Genomic DNA, 19,095 nt, shown 5'->3' with positions numbered 1-19,095 from the left:
CAAAATCTAGTGAAAGGGGTGGTGAGAGGAACTTGTCTTATCACCAGGCTACATCACACCACGCTGTTACTAATTATTTTCCTAAAACTGCACAAACCCTGCACATGTTTTATGCTTTACATGACAAGAAATAAGTCTATAAATGGGGGCACGGTGGCTTAGTGGTTAGCACGTTCGCCTCACACCTCCAGGGTTGGGGGTTCGATTCCTGCCTCCACCTTGTGTGTGTGTGGAGTTTGCATGACATCTAACTAGTTGTGAAAACTAGAAGTTTGAAAACTACTTTTAAACTTTAAATAAATAAATAGATAGATAGATAGATATGTCTTGAGGGGGGCACGATGGCTTAATGGTTAGCACGTTCGCCTCACACATCCAGGGTATGTGGAGTTTGCATGTTCTCCCCGTGCCTCGGGGGTTTCCTCCGGGTACTCCAGTTTCCTCCCCCAGTCCAGACATGCACGATAGGTTGATTGGCATCTCTGGAAAATTGTCCGTAGTGTGTGAGTGTGTGAGTGGATGAGAGTCCAGGGTGTATCCTGCCTCGATGCCCGATGACACCTGAGGTAGGCACAGGCTCCCCATGACCAGAGTAGTTTGGATAAGCGGTAGAAAATGAATGAATGAATGAATGAATGAATGAATGAATGAATGAATGAATGAAAGTCTATAAATCTAAAACCTAGCCATATTATTGAATACACAAATATAAAATTCATTAATATTATATTTTCCTCCTTGTTCAGCTCCAGTCTGCTGAGACATTTGTTGTGGGACAGATCAGATCCAGGACAGATCAGGGAGCTACGGCATGATTCCAGTAGCGATCAGATTTTATTAAAGCAGGCAGTTACATGGATTTTAACAGCACAGCAGTTGTTACATGACAACAAACATTAATGCTACTTTGTCTGTAAACCAGAAACCTTCTATGAACTTTTCATAACACATTATATTATCAGTTTGATATTATTACAAAATACCATCTGAACAAGTATCAAATGTCCTCAATAATGTCTTTTTTGGGGTGTTTTCTATATGACAGACATTACCACACTGGCCATTTTACAAAACTATAAAAAAGAAAAGAAAGAAAAGAAAAAAAGACAACTTTAAATAACTAAACGCAATATAAAAATAAATAAGAAAGACATCCGTGTCTTTCATGACACTCAGAATAATCTGCTATCTCACAAATGAACAAAGTCTATAAGAGTAAAATCCAGTGTATATTTACGATGGTTCATCGAAACTACTGACGCTATTAAAAAAATTGCTTCATAAGGATTTCATTAATATCATCGCGATTCTGATATTGAAATAGACAAAAAAAAAGGTAATAAATTACAAAATGGCCATATCAGTGTAGTGACATACAGCATGGTGTTCTTATTCTCTGCTCTTCTTCTTCTTCTTTTTATTATGTGCTGAATGTTTAGGGTGAATTGTAAGTGACACCTGATGAACACCTCATGGATTAGTTAACATTGCCACAGCAGGGAGGATTCTCTGAAACAGAAGAACACAACTGGCATTAATACTACTACTACTACTACTACTACTACTACTACTACTACTACTACTACTAATAATAATAATAATAATGTTCTTATCTACACATGAAGAACGTCAGCTGTCTGGAGTGCTAATTTAGCCAACAAGTAATAGAAGCTTATCGCTAGTGTTTTTCTTGTTTATTCTACTTGTTTCTAATGTTACCGAAAAGTCGATTCAGAATTGTATCTAGGAATCAGATTGACACTGGCTGATAAAGATTAGCACCAAAAGAAGAGTCAGGAGGTAAAAATCCCTACGGCTTGGGGTCATGTCAGGGGTGAAATGATGCTAATCGGTGAGCTAGCCTGCAATGAAACATCTCTGTGTATACTGTACACCTCGAGCGTTTATATTACAGGGAAATACAAGGCGTACGAGTCTTTTGTTTGTGAGCATGTTCAAGTCATTACATTTTACGATTATATTTACATTATATGTACAGCATTACCCTTATCCAGAGCGACTTACATTATCACTTTTTTTGTAACCCTGAGCAATTGAGGGTTAAGCTTGTTTGCTCAGGGAAAGTGGCAGTGGCAGCTTGGTGGACTTGGGATCGAACCCAACACCATACCCACTAGGCTACCACATGCCCACGATTACAACATGGAGGACACCGTGGTGCTGAATACGGAGGTGTTTCCCAAACACACACTCTATCTTTAGCTAAAAAAAAAAAGAAAGCCTGTGTGGCAGCAGGGGTGTGTCTAAGTGCTGGTGGGTGGAGTTTTATAAACGAGTGGTAGATATGATATGAACATGCACCAATTTGATAGTACTGTATGCAGCAAATAACAGGATTTTTGAACCCAACACAAATTCTGGTGTAAAATCACTCTAGTCTCTCACCATTTCTTTTTGAGAGAAATATATTGTATATTTTTAAAACATATTCTAATATATTATTAAACTGTTCAAATGCTGGTAATGTGCAGATGAGTGTGGGAAAATAAACACTCATAGTTTGCATGGTGATAAACTGGTTCCTTCCATCGCATTAGCTGTATAAAGGAGAACTTATGTACATACCTGGCTAAGTATTGATGGCTTTCCTTGTGTGTTGTTAGTAACGAATTACACTGTATCCCGGATCGCCTATAGTCGAATACACGTCACCTACGAGATTTATTAATATTATGTATATTGACTTAATACAATACAGCATAAAAATAAAACATAATCCAGCATTTTGGATATGAATGATGAAAATGTGTGTTTTTTTCAGACCTTCTGTGTTCGGCGGTGGAGGCGCAGCTCCTCTCCTAAAGCAGAACACAACACGTGTTTTTAATGTTAATTCATTACTATGATCACTTCGGATTATAGGTGAAGAGGATGCAGTTTAATAACAGGAAGTGACTCTGATGCACCTAGTGACAGACGGCGGTTGTCGGTTTGGCACCGTTCTCTGATTGCTGTAGAAATTCTCATACAATATTGGAGCTGTAAAAAGAACAGAGAATTGAGATTGTTACTATTATTACTGTGATTTTATGATCAAGTTTTAAACGAAACAACTGTGTGTTTGTGCAGTGTGTATCACCTGGAGGTTTGTCCCCGGTTCTCCTCAGGTTGATGAAGTGCTCAATGTCCTCCTGAATGTCACACTGCTCCAGAGACTTCCTTACTTCCTCATAGAGCTGCAATGAAATTGTCAACAGCCCACACACACACACACACACACACACCAAAGAAACACAGACTAGGTTTATATATTCAGCATCTTATATACAAACATCAGCAGGCTCTGAGTTTATGTCACAAATATATCTCACATTATATTCATACGTATAATCATATGCTGTGCACTTTACTGCCTCACAAACATCCAGGTTCTAGATAGTCAAGTGCTGAAAGGGTCACTAGTGAGAAGTAAGAAATCGCTGCACAGAAGCATTTGAGTCATCAGTACAGGAAGGACCGCGTGTTTTATTGATATACTGCTCTTTAGCTGTGACGATGCATTCTTTTAGAGTTTATCACACAAACTGTTCTGCTAAACCGACATGTCTGCACTTCTACCCTTGTTATTTACACACATTTGATAATCCCGGCCGCACCCTTTCTGCTCATGCCTAATGTTTCTCACTGATGAGTGACGCATACAAGGAAAATGCTCTAGCTCTGTTGAGCCTTATGGGGGTATTTATTTTTCTTGACTTTCACTTGAAATCATGCAAATCAATAGAAGAACGGGGAATAGAAGCCTTTATTATCGCCACATTTATGTTACAGCACAGTGGAATTATTTTCTTCACATACCCCAACCGAGGAGGTTGGGGTCAGAGTGCAGGGGCAGCTATGATACAGCACCCCTGGAGCAGGGAGGGGTTGAGGGCCTTGCTCAAGGGCCTAGCAGTGGCAGCTTGGCTCTGCTGGGCCTTGAGCATGGCCCTCAACCCCTGGAGCAGGGAGGGGTTGAGGGCCTTGCTCAAGGGCCCAGCAGTGGCAGCTTGGCTCTGCTGGGCCTTGAACCCCGACCCTTCCTATCAACAGCCCAGAGCCTTTACCAGTTGAGCCAATATAAGTTTATACAAGGTTATTCTGACTTATATCAACATTATGACATGAAGAAACATTTCCATACTGATGGGAATGGTCTCTCTGAGGATGAAAATAATGTAAATCAAATGCCAACACCTTCACACTCACAACATCTTAACCCAACTGAACACCTATGGGTGACTTTGGAGCAACGTGTTAGACAAAACAAAACACCAACTGAAGGAATAACATCCTCCTAATCAATATCCTCTGACAACTCGTGGTAGCTCAAAACGTTAACACAGTTTCTGTCCTGCTCCATTCCTCCATTCCTGTTTTATATCCCTGTGCTTTTTATATGTGTCCAATGCAACACGGTCACCTCCTGCATTCCTGAATGTGCAATTCCCTGTTCAGATGCTCTTAACATGCCACGGCATATTTCAGTGGCAAATGAAGAGATCTTGAATTATGTAACTTGGTGCAATTTAATCCTTTATGAGGATTAACTTGCACCAAGGCCATGCCTCCGTTATAAGGACTGATTTGATCAAAGGTCATAACTTGTTTACATGGAGTGACTGGCAAACAGCTCAAGTCATGGCTTTGGTGCCAGTCAGTACTCCATAAGGAAGTCATGACTTTGTGCCAGTCAGTACTCCATAAGGAAGTCATGACTTTGTGCCAGTCAGTACTCCATAAGGAAGTCATGACTTTGTACCAGTCAGTACTCCATAAGGAAGTCATGACTTTGGCACTCTTTCTTTATGGAGACAGACAGGCACCAATGTCACACCATTATATGAGGACTACATGACACGTAAGCCATGCCTTCTTTATGGAGACTGACTGCCACCAAGGTTCCAATTCCTTTACAGGTACCAACAGGCAGCAAGGCCACACATACTGTATATTGTTCTGACTGACTGCCACAAAATGTTTACAGGGTCTGACAAGCAACACTTAATGAGGACTGACGGGGAACAAGGTGACAAACAGACCTCACCGTCTTTACAAGAGCTGATTGCAACTGTCTACATTTCCTTTACAGGGACTGTCTGCTACCAAGACCACAATATCTTACAAGGACTGACAGTCAAAGAGTCCACACCTTCTTTAAAGAGACTGACTAGAACTAAGTCTAGAAAAGATTTACGGGGACTAACTTGCACCATGGCCACAGCTTAATAGGGACTAACAGGCACCAAGGTCATGACTTCTTTACAGGGATTAACTGGCAAATGGTCACATCTTTAAAGGGACTAACATGCACCAATACCACCATAGTTTACAAGGACTGACAGTCAAAGAGTACACACTTTCTTTAAAGAGACTGACTAGAACTAAAATCTGCACCAGATTTACAGGGACTAACTGGCACCAAGGCCACAGTTTTATAGGGACTAATGGGGTGTAAGGCCAAGGCTTCCTTGCGAGGACTAACTGGCAACAAGGTCACATCTTTATAGGGACTAACTGGCACCAAGGTCATGACTGTTTTTTACAGAGATTACCTGGCACCAAGGTCACATCTTTTCATTTATAGAGACTGGCCAACACCAAGACTACACTTACTTCATGAGTCTGAAAGGCACAAAGGACATGTCTCTCCATGACATGCACCAAGAACACCTCCACTGCTGGTACTAAGGCCATGCCTTCTTTATGGGAACTGGCTGGTCTTAAAAACACGGATTCATTATGAGGATCACGTGGTTTTAAGGCCATGCTTTTTTCAATGGGGACTGCCAGGCAAAGACATCATGCTAGTTTGCCATCTACAGTATCGAATGTATTTTTATTTTTTAATAATTTCTAATAATGAATAATAATGTAGTAATAATGAAAGAACCACACATATTTTTCCTTTATAAGTGGGTAAGAGAAATGTACAAAACCATTTGTCGATGCACGTAAATTAACATACACTTTTGTCATTCAGGATGTGTCCTCGGTTATTTGTTTCACTTTGCCGTGTTTGCGGTGCATCATAACAAAACCTGAAGGCTCTTCATGCTGCCAACATCAAAGTGTAAGTGTGTATTACATGTACATGGTTGAACTGAGGTCTACAGGATGTTAAGGCATTTCCTGTCTTTGGAAATTTTGTGTCATCTTTTCAAACCACTGCTCTATTCTGTATGCATAAGCTCCAAGGCTCATACATAAAGATTCTGTGTCTCACTGAGACACTAGAGGCAGGAAGTGTCTTGACCACCCAGAAAGTAGCACAGTTATTCTTGATTTCTGCAGGGCAGCTGTGGTATTTTCAAGAATCAAACTTGCAATGCTATTTCAATAAACACAACGTTAGATAGCTGCAGCGTTCGGAAACTTTTCGAAACTTCGGTCTTTTGCCCTCAACCCAGTTTCACTCAATGTATCGGAAAATTACAGCCGCCGTGTTTTTCCACCCAGTCAGAGATCAAACACTTTGATTTATTTTAAAATAAGTTAAAATACAAGAGAAAATAATTTAAGGGGAAATGGAATGGGTTTGGAACTTTTGTGAAGATATTATTCACCATTCGCTAAAATATTTTGACTCATTGTGAATCACCCACCAACTTTTTTCCCCTTCACCACCTTCAACAGAGTTTTCATTGTGTTTCTGAACCTTTTGTACAAAAGGGCAAACTTTTAAAAGTCACAATAAAAGCTAAAAATATTTTATAACCGTACAGATTTCAGTAAGAGCACACAGACTGGTGGTAGATAAAATAAACAATATATATAAATATCCTATTAATTATTTACACGGCACTTTGGTCAACTACAGAACAGTATTTTATTTATTTTATTTTATAATTCAATATTTTTTAATTAGAATATTTGCATTAGCATTTTAAGTACTTTATTAATTAATTAGTATTATTTTAATATACACACACACACATACGTATGTATGTGTGTGTGTGTATATATATACATATATATATATGTATATATATACACACACACACATATACATACACACACACACACTTTATTCATTTAATTTAGCAAAAAACTAACTAATTCATTAATTCATATTATTTTTTTTGCTACCTCTGACAAGTTATCCACTGCTACACCGCTATAAAACGCAGCATTGTATTATATACAAATTACATTGCTTCCTGTTTTGAAAGAAAGGGCAGCGTGTGACCGATGAGGACGTCTTTAATTTCCTGTCGATAGCGACACAGAAGCCAGGCAGATCTGATTTGGATGAGGAAGTGTGTGTATTACAGGAGGACATGTTAGACATTCCAGGTGGTTGTATGCAGTGTTTGTTGAACACGTTTGATATTTTTGTGCTATAGAAAACTCCAAGGCTGTGATAAAGATAGCTGTAGCGTTGTACTGCAATACACGTCATATAATAAACATCACAACACGTTACAAGTTTTAATGGTTATATTCCAAGCCGTTATACTGTAGTGTTACCTCATCGCTGGTCACACACTGCTGCGAGAGCTGGTTCAAGTGAGTCCACACGACATTCCTCAACACACTGATTCTCTCCACTTCTTGTTTCTCAAACATCTGAAAACACACACAGAAAACTGAATAAATATAGTAACTGTGATGTCATTGTTTAACTACTTTAGTTTAACTAATTTGCACAATTCTTTAATACTAAAAAACTGTGATCGCTGATCAAATTGCTACACGGTAAGAGATGAAAACTTTTCAGGGTGGTAACAATAAAGCTACATTCACACATACAGTGATTTTATAGATGGAAATCTCCAGTCTCTTTACTATGTAGTGGTCAGTAGGCGTTCCGATGCTACGACTGGTTACCATAATAATAATGTTTATCAGTGGACAAAGCAACTAGCATAATAACAGTTCCACAGTCGTGGCCTAATGGTTAGAGAGTCTGATTCGTAACCCTAAGGTTGTGGGTTCGAGTCTCGGGCCGGCCACGACTGAGGTGCCCTTGAGCAAGGCACCAAACCCCACAACTGCTCCCTGGGTGCCTCAGCATAAATGGCTGCCCACTGCTCCGGGTGTGTGTTCACGGTGTGTGTGTGTTCACGGTGTGTGTGTTCACTGCTGTGTGTGTGCACTTTGGATGGGTCAAATGCAGAGAACAAATTCTGAGTATGGGTCACGTACTTAGCCGTATGTCACGTCACTTTCTCTCCTATTGGTAGCTGCTGTACGAGTTGCTACATGTTTGCATGAACTTAAACTTCACTAAAATTTGTTCACCAACGCAGGGGTCACCGAAGGTCGGCAGCTCTGGCAGGTGACAGTGAATCGTAGCAGAACTCTGCTTCATGTCAGGCTTCATTACATCACCTTGTTATGTGTGTGTGTGTGTGTGTGTGTGTGTGTGTGTGTGTGTGTGTGTGTGTGTTTCTCACCTCACATGCTTTAACATGCTCATTCAGCCACTCCTCTCGCAACTTTGACAATGCAAGAATGTTCTGGTTGTAAACTCGGTCTGTATGAGGAGAAAACCCAAGCTTACACTCCAGTGCTGTGCCCATACGGATTCACACACATTGATTTATTTCCATATGTGAGCTGGGCCTTTGTGCTTATCTACATCTAGCGGTAAATGGAAATAACTTGTAAATGAGCTTACCTGCTTCCTCTGCTGACTGTTTGGCTTGCTGTGCTTTGGTGTAGAGCTGAAAGGGAATGAAACAAAAGTGAGAAAGAGCTAGAGAGCGACTGCGAGGGCATGACATCAAATCTCTATACCTATATAAATCTCATTTACACTTTTCCTGTAAGTCAAAAATAAACAGATACTATTGCAGTACCAGTATTTTCTCTTCGGTCCTCCCTCCCTCCCTCCCTCCATCTCGTGAGTTATTCAAGCTCATTTATCACATTTAGAGATTAAATAATTAGAAATTCTTAGCTTTTTACACTGACATGGCCAATGAAAATCTCGTATTTCATATAAAAATAGAAATGAAGCTTTATTACAAGACAGTGCTGTATGATCATTTTTAGACTGTATGATTATTTTAGCAAAATGATTGTCATACTGCATGAAATCCCCAAAAATCTTAGAATTCCATAGTCTCCTAATATTTCATTCATTCATTCATTTTCTACCGCTTATCCGAACTACTCGGGTCACGGGGAGCCTGTGCCTATCTCAGGCGTCATCGGGCATCGAGGCAGGATACACCCTGAACGGAGTGCCAACCCATCACAGGGCACACACACACTCTCATTCACTCACACAATCACACACTACGGACAATTTTCCAGAGATGCCAATCAACCTACCATGCATGTCTTTGGACCAGGGGAGGAAACCGGAGTACCCGGAGGAAACCCCCGAGGCACGGGGAGAACATGCAAACTCCATTTACATTTACAGCATTTAGCAGACGCCTTTATTTTGTATCTCTTTTTTTTTTTATACAGCTGAGCAATTGAGGGTTAATGACCTTGCTCAGGGGCCCAGCAGTGGCAGCTTGGTTGATGTAGGAATCGAACTCACAACCTTCCGATTGGTAGCCCAACCCCTTACCACTAGGCTATCACATCCCACGCACACAAGGCGGAGGCGGGAATCGAACCCCCAACCCTGGAGGTGTGAGGCAAACGTACTGACCACTAAGCCACCGTGCCCCCCCCCCCCCAATATTTTTACTTTTTTATTTATAAAGCCCATCATCCAGGCTAATGCCTTCTACAGCTTTCTCTAGGTTTCCTGAATGTGCTGTATCTCAGTCAAGACACTTGTTCTTTCATCCACATATTAAAAAAAAAAGACACGAGCACACCAAAAGTGTGTAAGAGCGGCTCTGTGTGAGATTTATTTAGCTTCAACTAGCTTCAAGTAGCCATATTTATTTTGGGAAAGTCACACAAGCAAGAACTTTTCATTGTCATGAGCAAGGAAGAAGATTCAATATCACATCAAACTCTTTTATCTGTATTTTAGTAGGAAGTAGGAAGTAGGAAGTTGACTTATGTAGCAGCAAACACATGATAACATATTGGCTACTGAAAGCTGAAGTGAAGCTCTGAAGTGAAGCTCTGAAGTGAAGGTCCTCACTTTTTTGATGTAAGAATGAAAGCTGACACTGAGGTTTATATAAAGACATGCGACACTCACAGAGCGAGGGCAGGAAGTTCAAGTCTTTGGCGTTTGGTTTGTGTTTCTATTCTAGTGCTCGAGTCAGCGTACACCGCTACAGCACTCTGTCCGTACTTTATCCTCCACTCGGAAGTCATTTTTCTCTTATGCGGTGAGGAACGATACTCTGATCATCTAGCTAACGATTTTTCAGAGAAACTGAGTGAATGCACTTTTTCTTCAGCTCCAAGTATAATGTGTTGTATAATATTTCTAGCAATTAAATTTCAGTCACAAAAAAAAAATTATGATATTTAAGATTTTTATAAATACAAATAAAAATGAGCAAGATTTAAAAATGCTGAATTGTTTTTCTTTTCAAGAAAAAATATAGAAAGTAAAGAAAACAATTAATAAATAATAAAACAAATAAGAAAGCATACAAAAGATACTTAAAGGCAATCTGTATTTTAAACCAGTAAAAAAAAAAAAAAAATCCTTAGTTCGTTAATTGTACACATTGTTTTACTGTTTTAATATTTTAAATAATTATGAACCTGTAAGCAACTGTAAAGATTTTGTATGCAATTAGAATTCCAATAAAAATTTAAAATGTCCAAATTTTAAAATTAGTTTTAACATTTTAATTTAAGATATATATATATATATATATATATATATATATATATATATATATATATTATCTTAAAAAATTAAAATGCATGAATTTATCATCAGACCTGCACTGCTGAGTAACTGCTCACAAAAACACATACAATAGATATAAAAAGTCTACACACCCCGCTTAAAATGACATTTGTGTTATTATAAAAAACTGTTTTTGCAAGAATGAGTGGGAAAATAGTGCCAGGTTGAGACGTCATGCTGATAGACTCTTACCCAAAAACACTGCATTCCTTCAACAAAGTATAAGTTACGGGGTGTGTATACTTATGCAACCAGTTCATTGTAACCTTTAAATTATTATTATTATTTTTTTTATATCTCCCTAAAATGTTTCTGATTTCTTAATTTCTGTACTTTCACACTGAGGTTGGAAAAAGTTTTGACATGAAATTGACATAAAAAAAAAAATTCCTTTTTCACCAGCGCGTGTAGACTTTTTATTTCCATTGTAGGTATTGTGTAACTGTATACTGTAATATACAGTATAACCTTTATGGCAGAAATTCTTTTATGAATCATGATTTAATATCGATAACCTATCGTTCTGCCCTACTTTACACTGTGTAACCTGATGGAGGCCAATGAGCTGGAGTTTGGTGTTCTGCATCCCAATGAGTGTTAATACTAATGTTATGAAATAGTGAGTTAACTGATTATTAACTACAAGCAATAAATTTATACATCTTCAAGAAATTCTAGCCAATATTGTACTAAACATGTTAGCTGATGCTTTCACATGATATCTCATGGTATTGTTACAGACCTTCTCCTGCTGTTTGCTGTTGCTGGTGGTGGCGTTTCGGTTCATTATCTGCTCTGCGTCTTCTTTGTCACGGCACTTCTGATCGTAGGTCTTCTTAGTCTGGAACACACACACACACACTCTATCACTATTTTTTATTTAGTTAGTTTTATTTCATTTTATCATTTATTTTTTTCCTTAATTCTCCTTTCGTTTCTATGTGTTTCTATTCTTTTGAAACATTGTATGCGAGGAACAAATCCAAAGTATTTTGAAATCGAAATTGATATTCTGAGCATTCCGATACTAACTTTATTATTATTATTATTATTATTATTATTATTATTATTATTATTATTATTATTATTATTATTATTAAATCATGTAGCAATGTTATTATTGTTGGTATTATTATTTCTATTATTATTCATTCATTCATTCATTCATTTTCTACCGCTTATCCGAACTACCTCGGGCGTCATCGGGCATCGAGGCAGGATACACCCTGGACGGAGTGCCAACCCATCACAGGGCACACACACTCTCTCATTCACTCACACACTCACACACTACGGACAATTTTCCAGAGATGCCAATCAACCTACCATGCATGTCTTTGGACCGGGGGAGGAAACCGGAGTACCCGGAGAAAACCCCCGAGGCACGGGGAGAACGTGCAAACTCCACACACACAAGGCGGAGGTGGAAATCGAACCTCCAACCCTGGAGGTTGTGAGGCGAACGTGCTAACCACTACTGCTAATCACTATTCTTATTATTACTACAACAACAACGGTGCACTAAATATAGTATAGCAGATAAAATTCCGATACCAGAAATAAACTCTTTAGTGTTATTGCATTTACAAGGATAAAGTTATTAACACATAATATACATTCTTATGCCAAGAAATTATTCTCAATTCCAAGCCAACATGATCATGATCATCATTTAAAGGCACCCAGCTAGACGACAGCATCACCCGCTATCTGAGTGATACTCAGCTCTTACACTCAAATTACATTTAAAGCGAAACCCCATTTAAACAACAGAGAGGAAAAACTGTATAAAATGTTTGAGCAGGATTTGTTCTTCTGCACTCTGACAAACCTGACAGTACTTCTTCATTAAGATCTCATATTATCAAGCTCCATATTATCTTATTATCTCATATATCTTTCTGTAACAGCGCTCAACTTGTTCATTACAGAGTTGCACAATAAGCCGATTAAAAGTGTGCAACTGTTGATTATTCATTGCACTTAATAATGTAAAATTAAAATTAAGATGATTATTTTGCATTTTTTCAGAAAGAGCCTCCAGCGTCAGTGCTTCCTAGCAAGTTTGTGTTTTATTCCCCCCCATAACATGACAAGCAATTTTTTCTTATGAGCTTCATGAGAAGAGAAAAAGGGAAGTCCAATTCAATTAAAATTTATTTGTATGTCACTTTTAACAATGGACATTGTCTCAAAGCAGTTTTGTAGAACATAGGAAATATTGCAAAAAGTACAAAAAGTTTCAAGATTGATATCACACATATTTAAAGGTGACTATCGAAGGAATATAAAAGGGAATATTTTTTAAAACACCGTTAGGCCTTTTTTTTTTCAAGTTTCAATGTAAAAAAAAAGTACAATTTTGGTGATGGTGATTACATAGGTATGACTTTAAACAAATTACCATATCATGACGTCACTGACTGGGTCTTCAACCCGTGCCTTCGCGCGCATCATTGCAAACCTTATTTTGATGCTGGACAGTTTTTCCAGAACTTCGTGCAGTTAAAGCGGTGTCGAGCTGTTTTAATGAATTTTTTAGATGTATTATGGTGTCCGAACCCGTATGACTTTGAACGGTTACCGCAAACATTTCGTTTACTGCAGCCGCAGCCATCATTACCAAATGCGAACCGTTGACTCTGACAGTGAATGAGAGTATGAGAGGAAGCGAACGCACAGGCCGTAGTGTGACATCCGGTAACCAATAGTGTAAACATAGATGACGTCACGGGTTTTTATTTAAAAGTAAGAACGTAGCCTTCGTTTGTATGTAGGCCTAGGCAATTTATATATTTACAATACTTACTAAAATATAATTAACATTATTTTATTGCTTTTGTATTAGTTGTTTGAAGAGTAAAAAAAAAATTGGTCGGCCTTAGAGCAAAAAGTTTACATCCGGCAAGTTGGTCGGACTTAGAGCAAAAAAAATAAAATTAAAAATTGAGTCGGTCCTAAATTGACAGGGTCGGTCGGGTTACGGCAAACAAGAATATTTTTAAGGATGGCCTTACTGCAAAATTTTTCGATCTATAAAAGCAGGTCTCTAGTGTTACAATGTGTTTAGGATTAAAATAAACTCTGCTGTACACTTGCTTTTTGGCTGAAAGTTTCAGGGGTAAAAATCCATTCACGTGAGATATAAATTTGGGAAATTGCTTTGTAACCGTGAACCACTTATCAGGATCTGATAGTGAAAGTTGATGAAACGGGAACACAAGCACACACATATACACACATACATACACACATATACACACACATATACACACACATATACACACACATATACACACACATATACACACACACATACATACACACATACATACACACATACACACACATACATACACACAGGGAAATAAACTGTTCTGGAAAAAACGTGGTCTTATAGAAGCATCTGTTCCTCTTGCAAGCCATCAAAATCAGAGTAGCAACATTGGGGTGAAGAGACTTTTCTAAAAGCATTGACGAAGTAATTTCACACTCGCTTTAAAGACATTTCTCACTCTTTCTGAACAAAAATAACAAATTTTACTATCTCCTACATCTGATTTAGCAGAATATTAAATATATTTTCATTTAATATAAAGAGTGTAGCAATTATTTTAAAGAGTTATTTAAAAGCAAAAAAAGCTCTACGGGCAAGGACATGGAAAATAAAATAAAATCTTAAAACATGGCATCTTAAATTAGATTTTTTTTTACTTTTACACAAACCTAAATGTTTCCCGCTTATTTGTCACTGTACACTTTTGCTACGTATATTTAGTTTCCTTGGAAATTTGGCCAGAGTAAGCTTTATAAATAATAATAATAATAATAATAATAATAATAATAATAATAATAATATATATAACTAATCAGCAATAATACTTAAAATATTTTTCTATATACTATTTAAAAATAAATATTTATCACATTAATCAAATACTTTTCTTTGGACAAATTAGTAAAAACATCTTTCTTAGTTGTAGAAACACTATTAAAAATAATACTGATCATTTTATTTCAATGCAAAGACAACGGAGATGAACGTATAATAAAACTGGGTAGAATTTTCTTTTAATAGCTTGTAATATCAACTCATATTCATTTGTTAATTACAAACTAATAAAAAAAGGGTTGTGTCAAACAGAAAGCAGTGTGTTTAAGCAAGTTCTGCATTTCCTACATCAGGAAAAAAAGAACAGTAATTTTTTTTTCTATTTTAAAGGTAGTAAGCTTTTTCACTCACAGAGCACGTCACTTAAAATATAAATACTCTAGAGTTAAGTTTCTTGTACTGAGTTCTGGATTAAACCTTTTCGATTCAAGTAACCAGTTAAACAAAGTAAAATCTATAAGAACTTATCAATAACTAAAACTTCCATAATGTTAAAAGTACTTTATTTTGGGTTATCTCTATTCGGCTATGACTAAAAATCCTTGTCTGGTATCTGAGTAGTGATTGTACTGTGTCTATCTGTAGGTATAAATCCAGCCTTAACAGACATGTTTGGGACTTCAGTAATATGAGAACACCAGTTTGTGACTTCCTTTTCATCTCTGTGTAAATGAGCTGCAGATATTCACTTCCTCTTCAGTTCTTGCATGAGATATGCAACACAATGTTGGTCTGTCACAACTTAGCTTTAGAGTAAATAGACTCACCGTCCCCACCCCGCATGTTAATTATTTCAGAGGCTAACCCACGATCTAGTGTTTAAAACTATGTTACCCACAAAAGTAGTAATAGAAACTGTCTAACCCATAAGCTAGCATTAGCGTAAACAGTCAAAGCAAGCACAGTGAACAAGCTAACTAAGAAGTAATGAAGCTAAACACACACAGCTAGCTAGCTGTGTGTGTTTAGCTTCATTACTTCTTAGTTAGCTTGTTCATTGTGCTTGCTTTGACTGTTTAACCCATAAGCTAGCATTAGCATAAACAGTCAAAGCAAGCACGGTAAACAAGCTAACTAAGAAGTAATAAAGCTAAACACATACAGCTAGCTAAGAAGTTAGCTTGTTTACTGTGCTTGCTTTGACTGTTTAACCCATAAGCTAGCACAGTAAACAAGCTAACTAAGAAGTAATAAAGCTAAACACATACAGCTAGCTAAGAAGTTAGCTTGTTTACTGTGCTTGCTTAGACTGTTTAACCCATAAGCATTTTGCACATTTTTTTAACCTGTTTGTAAATTGTTCTAATTTCTGATTCTTAACTACTGAATGTAAGCTAGCTGTGTGTGTTTAGCTTCATTACTTCTTAGTTAGCTTGTTTACTGTGCTTGCTTTGACTGTTTATGCTAATGCTAGCTTATGGGTTAAACAGGCAAAGCAAGCACAGTGAACAAGCTAACTAAGAAGTAATGAAGCTAAACACACACAGCTAGCTTACATACAGTAGTTAAGAATCAGAAATTAGAACAATTTACAAACAGGTTAAAAGATGTTAGCTTGTTTACTGTGCTTGCTTTGACTGTTTAACCCATAAGTTTGCTGTGTGTGTTTAGCTTCATTACTTCTTAGTTAGCTTGTTTACTGTGCTTGCTTTGACTGTTTAACCCATAAGCTAGCATTAGCATAAACAGTCAAAGCAAGCACAGTAAACAAGCTAACTAAGAAGTAATGAAGCTAAAATACACACAGCTAGCTTGAAACTCTTTATGTTAGCCATGTACCTGCCGTTCTTGCCTATCTGTCTAATCTACACTAATCTGCTAAAATTACCACAGTTGTGACAGGAAATCACTTGTATACAATAGCTGTGGTTACGGTATCCCTAAACAAAAGAACAAAAGTACATTTAGTGACCCCCCCCCAATTTAACCTAGGATTAGGGTTAATGACAATAAACAGTCTAAACTCAAGCAACAGGCAAGATACAAAAGATTCAAAAAGTTAAGTCAAAAACCTATATGGTGTGAAGATGATGCTAAAAATGTTTACCAACTTTGTACCTACTGCTCTCATAAGCTGGCTAATAGTAAAACCACCTCTGTTCTGACAGGAAATGCTATTTATACTACAGCTTTGGTTACTATATGTCAAAACATAATAAGAAATCAGTCTGTTTAATCTCTATCAGACAATTCAGTAGCAACACAACAATGACAAAAACATCATTTTAAATACTACAATTCTTAATTAGCGGTCTCCAAATCCCCATCCCTGCTCCAGCAGTTTCACAGGCTAACCCAGGCTAATGTTTAAAACCCCCAAATTCATAATCATAAACATTTTAACCCATAAATAAGCATTAGAGTAAAGATGCTAAGCAAGCACAGTAAACAACAGGGCTCTCAAGTGTCATACATTGAGCGTGACAGTCACTCATCTCCAGCCCCACACTGTATTTCATAATTGCATTGCATCGTATAAAAAAGAGGAATTGTTCAGCATCATCCTCGTTCATCCAGAGAAAACCACTGGAGCTGCGAGCATCACTTTGAGCACAGAGTAAGTCATGATCTCCTTTTGTAATGTTACAACAAATTGACACAAACAATGACGTGTCTGTAACTTAGCCAACAGTTTTACAGCCTGTTCACTGAAAACACCTGCTCAGAAAATGTAGTCCAGTGCCAAGGGTTCTCAAACCGGGGGCCCTGGGGTTCTCAAACTGGGGGCCCCGGTTTTATGACATTTTGTAAAATAATGAATTTATTATAAATTCTGTGTAATTAAATCTCAAAAAATAAGGCTACTAACCAAAAGCACTACATTGTATAATTTTATATGATTTGTTTAATTCAAATATTAAGTTTTGGAAAGTTTTATGTCAAACTTTTTTATTTAATTTTTTTGGGGTAGGGGTCACCCCCATTGTTGTGTTTGGGTGTGTGTGTGTGTGTGTGGGGGGGGGGGGGGGTTTGGAGATGTCACTCTTGCCTGTCTTCAAAACTTGAGAGCCCTGAAACAAGCTAACTGAGAAGTAATTCAGCTAAACATACAGCTAGCTTGAAACTCAGTGAACAGTCAGGACTAATAATAATCTATAAATTTTTATTGTGTCAATTTTTTTAATTTTATTATTCGTTATTTCCTTTATCATTAATTAAGTTTACCTTCTGCTCTATGTTTATGCTCTGTAAAGCTGCTTTGAGACAATGTCTATTGTAAAAAGCGCTATACAAATAATCTTGAATTGAATTGACTAATACAAATGAAGGCTTTTAAAAGATTTATCACAACTGATGTCGTGTGATGTGTCAGCTAGCTATGGTATTATATTTATGCTAGATGTCTTAAGCACACTTAATTAAAAGGCTATGCTAGTTATACTACAGCTTTGGTGACTATTTGACAAATTATGTAATAAAAATGAGCACAAGTGTATTGATTATACAAACAAAGTGTTTTTCAGGCCATCTAAAAAGGTGCTATCTGCTGTTGTTGCTAGCTGACCACACTTTTTTTGGCACTTTTAATCATTAACAGGAAATGGCAGTTATAGTGCAGTTTTAGTTACTAAATATGTCCAAAAAGTGTAAAGAGTACCAAAGTTGTTTTGAAGATTTGGCTAATTTTTGGTTTTGGTGTGTGAGTGTGTGTGTGTGTGTGCGAGTGTGTGTGTGTGTGTTTGTGTGTGTGTGTGTGTAACTTTCTCTCAAACCAGTATATAAAATTAGTCATCTGTTTCATTGGTCAGAGATAAACTGAGGTTATACATTGTGTACTGAATCTCTGCAGCCTTAAAACTGTAATAAAACCCAAACTATTCACATCGATCTGGTCTTCTGAATATACATTTATTACATTTCTTCCACAGCAATGGACCACAGAGCTAAAACATGGTTTCACTATTTAATAATATACAGACTATATCATTTTAATTCTACATCTGCTTTCGGCTTTTCCCGTTAGGGGTCACCACAGCGAAACATCTGCTTCCACCTAACTCTATCCTCTGTATCATGTCTACTCTCGCACCAATTATCTTCATGTCCTCATTTAACACATACATACATCTCCTCTTTGGCTTTCCTCTTGACCTCTTACCAGGAAGCTCCGTCTCCAACATCCTTCCACCAATATAACCATCATCTTCCTCTGTAATCTAGTCTCTCTGACATCCTGAGCTGTCTCTCTGATGTGCTCATTCCTAATCCTGTCCATCCTCGTCACTTTTAAAGAGAACCTCACCATCCTCATCTTTGCTACCTCCATCTCTGCCTCATGTCTTTTCCTCACTGCTACAGTCTCTAACCCATACAGCATTACTGCTCTCACTGCTGTCTTTTACACCTTTTCTTTGATTCTTGCTGACACTCTTCTGTCACATAACACTCCTGACCCTTTTCTCCACCCACTCCA

The 19,095-nt window shown here is 37.5% G+C and overlaps 1 protein-coding gene across 2 annotated transcripts in view; it reads right to left on the bottom strand.

The window, feature by feature from the left end:
* Window positions 1-796: 796 nt before the first annotated feature.
* pstpip2 (proline-serine-threonine phosphatase interacting protein 2) overlaps window positions 797-19,095 on the bottom strand; it is a 28,539-nt gene continuing 10,240 nt past the window's right edge. For both annotated transcript variants that reach the window (XM_027175409.2, XM_027175408.2), the window contains exons 7-15: window positions 11,532-11,630; window positions 8,624-8,669; window positions 8,400-8,479; window positions 7,471-7,569; window positions 3,101-3,197; window positions 2,928-3,000; window positions 2,785-2,819; window positions 2,587-2,673; window positions 797-1,509 (exon numbers count right to left, since the gene is read on the bottom strand). In XM_027175409.2, coding sequence (XP_027031210.1) covers window positions 2,621-2,673; window positions 2,785-2,819; window positions 2,928-3,000; window positions 3,101-3,197; window positions 7,471-7,569; window positions 8,400-8,479; window positions 8,624-8,669; window positions 11,532-11,630 — 582 coding nt within the window. In that variant the 3' untranslated portion in view covers window positions 797-1,509; window positions 2,587-2,620. The remainder of the gene's footprint in view (window positions 1,510-2,586; window positions 2,674-2,784; window positions 2,820-2,927; window positions 3,001-3,100; window positions 3,198-7,470; window positions 7,570-8,399; window positions 8,480-8,623; window positions 8,670-11,531; window positions 11,631-19,095) is intronic.

This window comes from Tachysurus fulvidraco, chromosome 20 (assembly GCF_022655615.1).
Source record: "Tachysurus fulvidraco isolate hzauxx_2018 chromosome 20, HZAU_PFXX_2.0, whole genome shotgun sequence".
In the NCBI taxonomy this organism is placed as follows: domain Eukaryota; kingdom Metazoa; phylum Chordata; class Actinopteri; order Siluriformes; family Bagridae; genus Tachysurus; species Tachysurus fulvidraco.
This window is presented reverse-complemented; position numbering and strand designations above follow the sequence as displayed.